This window comes from Hemitrygon akajei, chromosome 5 (genome assembly GCF_048418815.1).
Source record: "Hemitrygon akajei chromosome 5, sHemAka1.3, whole genome shotgun sequence".
Lineage (NCBI taxonomy): Eukaryota > Metazoa > Chordata > Chondrichthyes > Myliobatiformes > Dasyatidae > Hemitrygon > Hemitrygon akajei.
The window spans coordinates 19,328,985-19,342,436 of record NC_133128.1 but is presented as its reverse complement, the minus strand read 5'-3'; the positions used below and the strand labels follow the sequence as shown (position 1 = coordinate 19,342,436).

At 40.1% G+C, this 13,452-nt stretch overlaps 1 protein-coding gene across 1 annotated transcript in view; it reads left to right on the top strand.

Annotated features, from left to right (window-relative positions):
* The window catches only part of hlcs (holocarboxylase synthetase (biotin-(proprionyl-CoA-carboxylase (ATP-hydrolysing)) ligase)), a 154,270-nt gene that overhangs the window by 61,724 nt on the left and 79,094 nt on the right, over positions 1-13,452 (top strand). The window contains exon 6 of the mRNA XM_073044921.1: positions 2,438-2,709. Within this exon, the coding sequence (XP_072901022.1) occupies positions 2,438-2,709 (272 nt within the window). The remainder of the gene's footprint in view (positions 1-2,437; positions 2,710-13,452) is intronic.

The window sequence follows — 13,452 nt, the reverse complement described above, 5'->3', positions numbered from 1 at the left end:
AAAGAAATTATTTGTACAACATTGGGCTCTTTTCAGCCTTGGCCAGTTTAAGAATCACAGCAGTTCTGGAAGGAAAAGCGGTGTTTCAAATCTTTATGCTATGAGTAGCTTAGATGAATATTCTGACAAACTGGATTTTTGTAAAGAAGTAGATGTTTTATAATATATAGATGTACTGGATATGATAACCAAATTGTTAGGTGTACCTCATACTTTAATATGAATCTCTGGAATACAAAAACGTACTGTTCTCGCATGTTAAAAACTTGTATTCATTCCTTTTTAGGTATGTCAGTAGTTTGAAGGTGACATTTAACCTTTGACCTGGCCACTTTGTCACAATAAACATCTTGCTGATGAGCGTAGGCTGCTTGCAAGATTGCTTCCAGATCATTCATTGTAACTGCAGTAGCTGTAAAAATAGTCTGCTTAGTGTTCCTCTTGGTTCGGAAATTCACTCTATCTGTAGCGTGAACTTGGCCTGTCCTGTGGTACACACTGCAGGTTATCCTTATAAATTACAGGCAGGTTAAATTATTGCAACGTGGTTCTCTTATCCCCCCCCTCAAGTCGTGATAGTAAGTGTCAAAGCTATTCAGTATTTTTCTCCTCTGGTCTTACTCTGGCCAATTCTTCCTGCCACTGTCAATAAAAAAGAAACTTCCATATAATTTATATGACACACACAGCTGATTTTGTTTTTACCTCGGTGTGTTTGCCTGAATTGGTTCAGATTCAAATTAGTCGTATGCATCATTGTGCAATGAAATTTCTTTTTGTGTGTGAAACTTGACAGAGTAAACAGCGACACATACAATGATTGTAGTGCAATAGAGTCATAAAAACGTACAGCACAGAAACAGGCCCTTTGGCCTATCTAGTCCATGCTGATCCATTTAAACTGTCTACTCTCATTGATCTGCAGTGGGGTCATAGCCCTCCATACCCCTACCATACATCTACTTATCCAAACTTCTCTTAAACATTGAAATCATAGTTTCTAAATCAGGTTGTGTTCAGTTTCAAACTAGTGCTAATTTGATAAGGCCCAGCATTAGAAAATTGTCATAATATGACATAAATTATCAGCCTTGCTTGAAGCGTGGAGGATGGACGGCCTGGGATATAGAACACTTCCACTCTAATATGTTAGAGCAAGCCTGCACACTCAGAATCAGGTTTAATATCTTTGGCACACTGTATATTGTCAAATTTCCTGTTTTGAGTCTGCAGTACAATGTAATACGTTATATTAATAAACTGCAAATTACTATAAAGAATATATGTTAAAAATAAAAATAGTCAATGCTTCAAAAAGGCTGCAATCATCATTAAGGGCTCCCATTGCCAAGGACATGGCCTCTTCTTATTGCTACCATTAAGGAGGAGGTAGTATAGCAGCCTGAAGACACATTCTCAGTGTTTTAGGAACAGCTTCTTCTCCTCTGCCATCAGATTTCTGAGTGGATGATGAACTGATATGCCCCACCTCCCTACTTTTTAAATTTTTTGCTTTATTTTTGCACTACTCGATGGGAGGCTGGTGCCCATAATGGAGCTGGTTGAGTTTGCAACTTACTGATCTGTGCCGTGGCCGCAATTTGAACGCTCTCCATGGTATATCTGTAGAAATTTGTGAGAGTCTTCGGTGACATCAAGTCTCCTCAAACTCCTAATGAAATATAGCCGATGTTATGCTTCTTTGTAGTTGGGCCCTGGATAGATCTTCAGAGATGTTGATACCCAGGTACTTGAAACTGCTCACCCTTTCCACTTCTGATCCCTTGATGAGGTCATCGACTTCCCCTTCCTGAAGCCCACAATCAGTTCCTTGGACTTTTGAGATGTTTTTAGTCTAATTAGAAAGCTTTGTCATACATCCATCTGTGCCATATCTTGGTGCCGTTTTCTTTTAAAGAATGTGGGCACTTTGGATGGTTGGATGTGTGGTGAACTACATATACCTGTCTGGACACGCCCCCTGCTGACTGCTCCTGTGGCCCCTCCCACTGACTGTGGCTCCTCCCACTGACCCCGGTATAAAGGCGATTGAGGCCTGAGCCCGGCCCTCAGTCTCCAGGATGTAGTATGGTGGTCAACTACTGCTTGTTCTTTCTTCCAGTCAATAAAAGCCGATATCTCGCCTCACGTCTCAGAGAGTTATTGATGGTGCATCAGGATGCAACCATTTTAACTAGTAAACACAACAGTAGTTAATAATCTCTAATTCTGTTGGCAATAAATTTCAGAATGGTAGTCCTGAGTAGAATTCTAACAGTGTTATATATTGGTTTGCTGTTGGTTTCAAATTAGGTTAGATTGCTTTCATATGGATTCAATTGCATGGGTACCAGTTTCCTTTCAGATTAAAATCAGCTGATCTGGGCAGTTCACTAAATCATAATTTTTTTGAAACTTGTAATCTTTGTATTTTCAGGAAATGCAACACACTTTCCTTAGATGGCTGTGGCCTAGACTGGATAAAGAAGGTGTACTTAAATCACCAAAGGTATCTTTGAAAGCTGTGACCAAGTGGCAACCTGGACTGGAGGCTTCCCCCAGCTGCTTGCCTCTCATTACAGAATCTCATACATTTTCGTCAGAATACTTTGATCTCAAAATTTACTGTGAAAATCTTCAAACACAGCTGTTGGGTCAATTGATATTCTTCAGTGAAGTGATCCCAACTACGATGGATGTCTTTGACGGGTAAGGATACCTTTAAAATGAGTCTAGATTAAAGTCTCTCTTTAATAAATGTCAGCATTTATCGTGAAGAAGCACAGGAATCCGTCCTAACAGTTCTTTCTGTTTCATTTCCACCTCTCACACTGTTTATATATCAATAGTATAATTAATGCCTGTTTGCATGAAAAGTAATTTATGCAACTGTGATGGATGACTAGGACCATGTGTTTGCTTTTACTGTAGATATGACCACTTTTACATGGTGATGGAATGTCAATTTCTACTTTTACATGGCGTTCTGAGTCTTTAGTTGCTGTTTTAGAGTTTTCACTCTAGAAATCTTTACTTTTCTATGGAACTTGGAGATCAAGGAGCAATTTTATTCACCATGTATACACAGTGACAACTTTATTAGTTATCTTCTGTACCTAATAGAGAGAACACCGAGTGTGTGTTCATGGCCTCCTGTTGCTCTAGCCCATCCACTTCAAGGTTTGAAGTGTTGTGCGTTCAGAGATGCTCTTTTGCGCACCACAGTTGTAACGTGTGATTATTTGAGTTACTGTCATCTTCCTGACAGCCTGAACCAGTCTGACCTTTCACTAGCAAGGGATTTTCGTCCACAGAACTGCTACTTACTAGATGCTTTCATCACTCCTCACCTGGCTTCACCAATCACTTTCTAGCTTGTCCTCCTCCTCCTCCTCCCCCCCTCCACCTTTTTATTCTCACATCTTCTCCCTTCCTTTCCAGTCCTTATGAACGGCCTTGTCCCAAAATGTCAACTGTTCATTCATTTCCATAGAATACTGCCTGTTGATATTGTGTATTTGGATTTTCAGAAGGCATTTGACAAGGTGCCACACATGAGGCTGCTTAACAAGTTAAGAGCCCATGATATTACAGGAGAGATTCTAGAATGGATAAAGCAGTGGCTGATTGGCAGGAGGCAAAGAGTGGGAATAAAGGCAGCCTTTTCCAGTTGACTGCCGGTGACTAGTAGTGTTCCACAGGGGTTGGTGTTGGGACTGATTCTTTTTAGGTTATATGTCAGTGACTTGGATGATGGCATTGACGGCTTTGTTGCAAAGTTTGCAGACAATATGAAGATAGGTGGAGGGGCAGGTAGTTTTGAAGAAGTAGAGAGGTTACAGAAGGACTTGGATTAGGAGAATGGGCAAAGAAGTAGCAGATGGAATACAGTGCAAGTGTATGGTCATGAACTTTCGTAGGAGAAATAAAAGGGTTGACTATTTTCTAAATGGAGAGAAAATACAAAAATAATGAGGTGCAAAGGGACTTGGGAGTCTTTATGCAGGATTCCCTAAATGTTAATTTGTAGGTTGAATCTGTGGTGCAGCAGGCAAATGCAATGTTAGCATTCATTTCAAGAGGACTAGAATATAAAAACAAAGATGTAATGAGAATTTCCAAAGCATTGGTGAGGCCTCACTTGGAGTATTGTGAGCAGTTTTGAGCTCCTTATCTAAGAAAGGATGTGCTGACTCTGGAGAGGGTTCAAAGGAGGTTCATGAAAATGATGACAGGATTGAATGTCTTGTCGTATGAAGAGCATTTGATGGCACTGGGCCTGTATTCACTAGAGTTCAGAAAAATGAGGGATGACCTCATTGAAACCTATCGAATGGTGAAAGGCCTAGATAGAGTGGATGTGGAGAGAATGTTCTCTCTGGTGAGAGTTCCTTAAGACTAGAGGATACAGCCTCAGAATACAGGGGCATCATTTTAGAATGGAGATGAAGAGGGATTTCTTTAGCCAGAGAGTGGCGAATCTGTGGAATTCTTTGCTACAGGCAGCCAAGTCTTTATGTATACCTAAGGCAGAGGTTGATAAATTCTTGATTGGTCAGTGCATGAAGGGATATGGGGAGAAGCAGAAGATTGGGGCTGAGAGAAAATAGATCAGCCATGACGAAATGGCAGAGCAGCCTAGATGGGCCAAGTGGCTTAATTCTGTTCCAATATCTTAGGATCTAATGGTCTAATCAATCACTGGATAAAGCTGTTGATCTGGATGCAATATATCATACATTTTAAAATTTGCTAGAAGAAGCATAGTAGAGAGAGTAATGTACGTAATTGTTCCTCATGAAGATCTGGGAACAGAGAACTGAGAAATAGATAACTTAAAATCTACTCAGAAAAGATTCACAATAAGTAGGAGGAACCATGGATTAGTCAGCGCACCTTCATAGTAAAAATGTGTGAGTGATGTTCTCCACAACAGGGAGATCATACACCCATGGTTTTTTTTCAGGTGGTATGTGGCCTTATTGCCATCTTAGTCTCAAGAAGAGGAGTAAGGGTGGACTATAGATTGTACTGTGGGAAAGAATTGAGGGCAGAATATGTCAAGGACAAAGTCAGAGTCTGAAAATTTCTCTACTGTTTCTTTTCAATGGGCACTGGCTGATTCACTTTCATTCCTGGCTTTCTAGCTATAGACCTTGCGAACAATTAGATTATCTACATGTGTAATGGTCATCAGTAAGTTGTTGGATATCTGTGCCCTTTTCACTCACCATTTGTTCCACAGATGCTATCTGACCTGCTAAATGTGTCCAGCATTTTTCTTCTTTTATTACTGCTGGTGTGGAACTAGCATTACAGGACGTATGAGGAACAGTTGAACCTACATCTCCTCCACCTTAAAACCAAGACCCTAACCTCAGTTTGAACTGTAGTCTGCAGGTGATGCTCAGAATGCATGTTCTGAAGCTAAGCTCCAAGTAATCATTGAATTGAGAATAATGATCCCTGCAAATAACATTCACCAAATTAGAGCTTTCTATCCTCTGGTTTCCACTGTATGTCAACAATATTGAGATCTTGGGAAAATGCATGTTTTCCATCATCTAGGAGCTGTTTCTCTCAGTGAAAGATGATACTGATGATGACATTCACCTGTGTCTTCAGTGTGCTTGAACAGGTTCAGGCTTTGGCTGGAGAAATGTATTTCCAAGTCAAAGTCTTGAGCCTAGTCTGTGGCAATGATCCATTTCCTCCTTGTGCATCACTGAATTCTAGACTATGTACAGCATGCATTTCAAAGCACAGAATCCTCCAAATTGACCAGCAGGGTAAATGAACCAACTTTGGCATCTTCTTCCACTCTAATGCTTGTAGCACTGGAGTCGTGTTGGTCCTTGTATAACTCTCCATGGCCAGGTAGGATTATTTGACTGCATATTAACTGAACCAGGTTCTATTCTGAGTTCAATCACAGCCAGAAATTACCATTTATGCAGGGGGAATGATTCAGAATGGTTCTGTAAGTTTCCTTGAAGATGGATAACATTAACACCAGCTTGTGCGAACGCCTGGCCTATGACGGCTCAAGATGCAGGAGGAGTATTCTCGATGGCCTTGTGAACCTCAGGACCATTTGTTGGGAATGTACAATTAGTGGCTGGACTGCATACCCACTTTCTCATTGTAATTGACATCTTTTCCACCTGTGGCACAGTATGTTCATGACCTCATCAGCCACCTTGGAACCCCCAGAAATGGAGTTGGAAGTATGTTGATTCCCACGAGCCACTCAAAAAAAAAAAGTAGTTGGGTAGTTGTGCCTCTTATTATATGAAATAACCTCTTATCAAATTAAAGGACCATGTAAAAGAATTTCACTCAGAATTTTCATTTGAAAAGTCTAGCAAAAATTTTAGTTGATCAATCTCATTGACTGTTTTAAGTAGATAACAGAGGGCATCAGTGAGATGATGGAATTATCTGTCCTGGGGATAGAGGACTGTGTGTGTATGTGCATGGGTGTGAGGGAGGAACGGGGCTTGTTTTGCTGTTTTGTTTTTGTTCTGTGTTGCTCTGTAGAACATTATGGGCAGGCTGTATTGGCACTGGAGTGTGTGTCGTGACACTCGTGGGCTGCACCTAGCACACCCTTGGGTATGTTGGTTGTTAACATAAATGACACATGTCGCCGCATGTTTCGATGTACATGTGATAAATAAACTTGAATCTGAGTGGACAAGGGCTGGACAATAGATATTGGATCAACACACACAAAATGCTGGAGGAACTCAGCAGGCCAGGTGGCATCTATGGAAAAGAGTACAGTCAATGTTTCAGGCCGAGACCCTTCGGCAGGATTGGAGAAAAAAAAGCTGAGGAGCAGATTTAAAAGGTGGGTGGAGGGGAGAACGAACCACCAGGTGATAGGTGAAACCTGGAGGGGGAGGGATGAAGTAAAGAGCTGGGAAGTTGACTGGTGAAAGAAACAGAAGGCCATGGAAGAAGGAAAAAGTGGAAGAAGCACCAGAGGGAGGTGATGGATAGGCAAGGAGATAAGATGAGTCAAGGAAAAGGAGATGGGAAATGGGGAAGGGGAGGGGGTGGGGGGCATTACTGGAAGTTTGAGAAATCGATGTTCATGCCATCAGGTTGGAGACTACCCAAATGTTGTTCCTCCAACCTAAGTGTGGCCATGTCACAGCAGTTTGGGAGGGCATGGATAGACATTTTGGAATGGGAAGTGGACTTAAAATGGGTGGCCACTGGGAGATCCTGCTTGTTCTGGCAGATGGAGCGTAGATGTCCGCCCAGCACCTCCCTCTGGTGCTCCTCCCCGCTTTTTCTTTCCTCCATGGCCTTCTGTCTCTTTCACTAATCAACTTCCTAGCTCTTTACTTCGCCTCCAGGTTTTACCTGTCACCTGGTGTCTCTCACTCCCTTCCCCCCACCTTTCAAATCTACTCCTCAGATTTTTTTCTCCAGTCCTGCCGAAGGGTTTTGGTTCCAAATGTTGACTGTACTTTTTACTGTAGATGCTGCCTGGCCTGCTGAGTTCCTCCAGCATTTTGTGTGTGTTGCTCAGATTTCCGGCGTTTGCAGATTTTCTCTTGTTTGTAAATAGATTTAGGATGCTCTGTAACACTTTCGTAAATGAAGTGAGATGATGCAAAGTGAGAATGGATAGTGAACAGGCTTCAAGTCAGAAGGAAGTTGTGGTTGTCCATCGTGTCCAGTGATGACAGGAAACGTGTGCAGGAGAGTTTCTAAAGGACAAAGCTGTTGCACTTCTCTTGACCTCACAAGTCTGGCTTCAGTGGTATGACCAAGTGTCACAAACTGGGATCTTCCTTGGTTACAGTGGATGACCATGACATCATCGATTCCTTGCAATGCCCTGCGCTCTCCACGAAGTGTTGCAGTACCATCTTCCCAGCCGTTGGATTTCACTGTAGATCTTATCCACCCAGTCCTCCAGAATTGACTTCACATGCTCAAATGAACCTATCTCGGCCGATTACGAGGCCACCGACTACCCTGACCTGGTTTCGCCTGCCTGGTAGCGCAGTACCAGGGTGTGGCCGCTGTCGCATGCAAACAGCTACTTGAAGCTGCAGGTCAGAGCTGAGTGTCCGGTGGGGATCAGAGGCGAGTGAGCTGCTGCAGAACGGACATGACAAGCCCCTTCACCAGAGGTGCTACCCCTTCCTGGACGCCCCATACCTCCCATCAGAAGGAAGTAAGAGCAAGAGAAAGTGAGTCTAATTTAAAGATTTAATTTGTTTATGAAACTCCTTGAATTGGGGATATGGAACAGGCAATTTGGGAAGGAAAGTAACATTACAAGAGGCTAGTAATAAACCTGAAAAATGGGGATATATTTGACAAATGATTTTAAACATGTGAATGTTTACACTTGTAAAGGAAATGTTTACATAATTCATGAAACATAAGCTAAATAAAACAGGGAAGAAAGGGAGTTCAAGTTCCATAAATCACTAAAATAGCTATACCAGTTGATAACACTATAAATATTCAAGTCATTCAAATTTATCCAAAACAATATTACACAATTATATGCAGTAAGAAAATGAAATTAAGTTGCAAGGTAACAGTGATTACTGTAGTAGCTGATTATTTGTCAAAGAGATATGAACAATGAGCAACACTTCTTAAACAGTCTAGCTATCATCAATAGAATGGAAAAATAGGCAAGATAACATACACTTGTATTTAAAATTTCACAGAACTAAATTGCACTGTTCCAGTTTCCACGTAAGATATGTAGCATCATGGGAAAGCGTATATCAAAAATTGCGTACACCTGTCAAGGAAGGACGAAGTATCTGACCCTCTATTTTGAAAAGTGAAAGCTGAACTATGACCCAATGGAGGTTGTTAAAATTATTAAGTTTTGATAGACAAAACAAATATTTCTACTTGTGGACAGAGGGAAACAGGTGTGTGGCAATACAAGATAGGCACTAAAGAATAACACTAAATTCAGATAAAAATGAGTGGTGAGTTGATGCAATTTGTTACTGATGTGGAGTGATGAGATGAATTGTCTATATGCACCAAAAGGGAGATTTGATAAGCAAAAGTGAAAGGAGTTGAGCAGCATGTTAGATTTGATGAGGAAAAATGGGAGAATTTCTGTGGAACAAGAATGTGAAATGGAATGATTCTGTGCTCAATATTAGAGAGCTTATGTATTCAGATTTCACAGTGATTGGAAAAATTCCGGTTCCTTTTTATTCCATAGGATTCTGTAATCAATACTATTGTTTTGGGTTGTACTTTACTGCAGCTATTTTTCACTGATCTTGATGTGTGGGTCTTAACATTAAAATTGGAATGGAACTATTTATTGTCTGGTGAGAAGAAGCCGAGCCATCTATCACATTATAAAATCTAGTTTTTGATTTATAATATTATGTAGCAGCCTTAATGAATGTTGCATTCATTTACTAAAGCTGAGTTTGTGTTACAGCTAGTTTGGCTGATATTCACTTTTCCTCTTTGATTAACATACATCACTGTAGCTGTCAAACAGGTTATTTGCTCTGATGTTTTACAAAGTTTCAAAGGTTCATTTATTATCAAAGTATACAACTCTGAAATTCTTCTCCAGATAGCCACAAAACCAAGAAAGAAAAGAATGGCAGCATGATCATCAACCCCCAAATCTCCTTCCCCACACAAAAGACGAAGAATGATCGGGTGAAAAACACAGAATATATTGAAAAAATATAGGATTGGTGTGGGGAAAAGTCCATAATCCAGATTCGTATTGTAAACCCAAAAACCCGAGTAATTGTCTCTGGGCACCGTGATTAGTGCAATGGAATATTCAAGGATTTATACTGAGTAAATAATATGTTCATTATTCAAATAACCATTTAGCTATATTGTCATCAAGGATATAATATTGTTCATATTGAAATTAACTAACTTGTAATCTGTAAGTTAGGTTTCTCAAATTACGCAGTGTATAGTTAGAGGAGGTGAAGCACTTTGATAGTCTAACAAAGATCCTCACTGGATTGTGGCAGACTGTATGTGGTGTGGTTGCAGATTGTTGTCCACTGGTGCATGAATTTAATGTTAGTATGTTAAACATATTGATAAATCTTATATTGTTCAGGTTTCATTGTCATTCAACAATACACATGAATATAGTCAAATGGAACAGTGTTCCTCTGAGGCCAAGGTGCAAAACACAGAATCAACAGTCACAGAGAGCACCTTATAGCACTTATATTTATGATAGCAGAAAACATAGTTACAAAAAAAAATAATGATGTAGTCCAAGTCCCTGAGTGCCATGGCCTATGGATTGATCATGCATGGATGTTGTTTTGAAGCCATGTCTCTGCAAGAACAGCCTGCAGCAGTTTCTCATGTCGTGCAGTGCAGCCACAGACTAAGGCAATGCAGCTTGTCTTGCACCGAATAAACACTGGAGAGCAGCACTGACAGAAGGGGCAAGCTCCTACCCCAAAACGGAATCGGCCAGGTGAGCGCCTGGTCTGCACCACAGCCAAGGCCACACAGCTCCACTGCTATTGGTTTCACCTATGAATCAGTGAGGTGGACTTGCAGTATTCTACACTGACAATGTCCAACAGGGTCTTGCAGTCACCACAAAGTGTCCCGTGATGTCTGTTGGACTGCGCCTTCTTCCCTGAGTGACTGAAGCATAATTGGCAAGTGATGCACGCAATTAGATTCCTTGAGAATTACATGGGTAATATGGATTCTCTAGAACTGACAGGACCTTATATGGCTGATCAAATTTATTTATCAAATGAAAGGTTTCACAGTAGTTTCTGGTTTTCTCTCACAAACTATAAATAGAATAAAAGGGATTAAATTCCCATTAGGGAAAGTAGAATGTAAATAGCTGGGGTGTGACATAAAATAAATATTCTTGGTAATGTAGATATTTTCTTTTGCATAAAAATACGATACAAGTTCAGAGGACTACTTAAACTACTATTCACAACTTCTGGAATAAACTGCCACTTAATGCAGCAAAAACTAATTTGAATTCAGCAGTCTAAAATCCAACGGACAGTCGTATGACCAGTGGATGATATGCTTGATCATGAAGTGGAAATCTAAAGGGGGATGAAATGCAGAGTTAAACTATAGGCTGAGTGTATTGTGTATTTAATTCTAGACTGCTTGAATTCCATCCTGCAAAATTTAGTTATACAAGCTTCCATTAGTGGTTAGACACTGAGACTGATCTTAACAAAAATAAATGGGATGATTTTTCTGCATTCATGTTTAAAATTTTTATTTTATGTTGATTGAAACTACCCAAATTCTAGTTACTTGAGTCTTGGATCCATGAAGATTAATGCACTTTAAAATTCATTCATGAGATGTAGGTGTTGTTGGTGAGACTTGCATTTTTTGGCTCATGAGGACTGAACATGTTCATTAGTCATGATCTGTGGTTACTGGCCAATCACTGTTTATTATGCTTACAGCTGCCTGCAGACTTTTTGTTGGCTTCTGCATAGCAACCTTTGGTTATCAGGAGTCTGATATGGTATGGAGTGTACTAGAGGACATCGCAGACCAATGTGAACTCAATAATTCACATTGGTTCTCAATAACCCATTCGGGAATTAGCAGAAAACTTGAATGAGGATATTAGATCTGTATAAAATCATATATAGTAAACAAAACGACAAGAAAGGTGTGATTGAGAGAGGGAAAAAGGTTGCGGCTTCAGTTTGAAACACTAGTCTTTGAAGTTTTAAAAGTAAGTTTCCAGTACCAGAGACATTTCATGATTATATTGTTATGATTTATTACACTGTATAAGATTGCTTTGCTCTAGGTTGGATATACCTGTATACTTGTGCTATCTGACAGGTAAGTATAGAGGGCCATGTGGGAGGGAAGGGTTCGATTGATTTTGGAGTGGTTTAAAAAGTTAGCACAACATCTTTGGCTGAAGGGCCATTACAGTGCTGTACTGTTCTATGTCCAATGTTCTATAAGTATAATAAATTCACACCCTTCATTTGTTTTAATGCAGAGCTCCTGAGTGTTGTTCTGTGGTAGATAAACCTTATCTAGGAGCAGGATAAAGTAGATAGTGACTTCAAGAGCAGGAGTTGATGTTGAAGGATGCTATCCAATTTACTCCCTGATAACTTTGGGTATTGATGGTCTCAATATTATTCTTACTGAACAACCTGGGCCATTATTATTTCAAAAACAAAATCTGCAGATACTCTAAATCTGAAATAAACACAAAGTGCTGGAAACATTCAGTAGGTAGGCCAGCATCTGTGCAAAGGGAAAAAGAGTTGAAGTTCAGGTCAAGGACAGAGAATGCTGAAGTAATATATTGATATATTATTTCCGCCATTTTGCCATTGCAGCCCATGGTACTGTTTTGTGTATTCCTTATGAGCTACATTACTGTCCCAACCTTTTCTTATTGATGAATCTATAGGATATTATATTATTTAATATACCTTGAAAATCTGAAGACCTCGTTGTCTAATTTCCTAGTTTAAAGCTAACAAAATGAAGATTTAAAATTGTACATTGTGCGTATAATCTATGTAGAAAAGCTGGAGAGGAAAATGGGTAAGTAGAATAATAATACATTTATGGATAAATAATGGCAGAAGAACTAGAGAAAATTTAGACGTATGGTGGATTCAAAGTCAAAGTAAAATTTATTATCAGAGTACATATATGTCACCACATACAACCCTGAGATTCATTTTCTTGTGGGCATACTCAGCAAATCTATAGTATAGTAACTATAACAGGATCACTAAAAGATCAAGTAGTGTGCAGAAGACAACAAATTATGGAAGTGCAAATAAAAATGCGTAGCACAGAATGTTACCGATGATTGCCAGTGCCATGTTGATGATTATGGTTAATTGGGACACAGAGACCTGTACCTTTTGGTTCAGTTAGGTGGTTTCCCCAATTAGCCGAAGTTTCATGGATACACTAGATAAAAAGGTTATAAAGAAGACAAACTACAATTTAGTTGAGTAACAAATTATGTATTTTAACTGAAATACAGAACAAATTAGAACACTATCAATACTATTGCTCATTGTCCATTGTACCCAACAATTACAGGAAATCTGTGGGGGAGAGCTTTTAAAGTGGAAAAGCCATTGGACTGGGGCAATTCCACTCTCTCAACCTCCGAAATCTGTGTCCAGTGGCATGAGTAGATGTCACAACTGTGGTCTTCCATGGTTGGAGTAATGACCATGACTACTGTGTGTTGTCATGCTCTTGCTCTTTCTCTTGACATAGTGCAGAACCGTCTTCCTGGCCGTTGGGTCTCACTGTAGATCTCATCTGCCCAGACTGCCGGAGCTAACTGCATGCCAGAGGTATGTCCGAAACTCAGTGAGGTACAAGACCCACCAGTTACCCTGACCTGGTTTAGACCACCTGACAGAGCGGTGCTTCAGGATGTGGCTGCTGCCACGT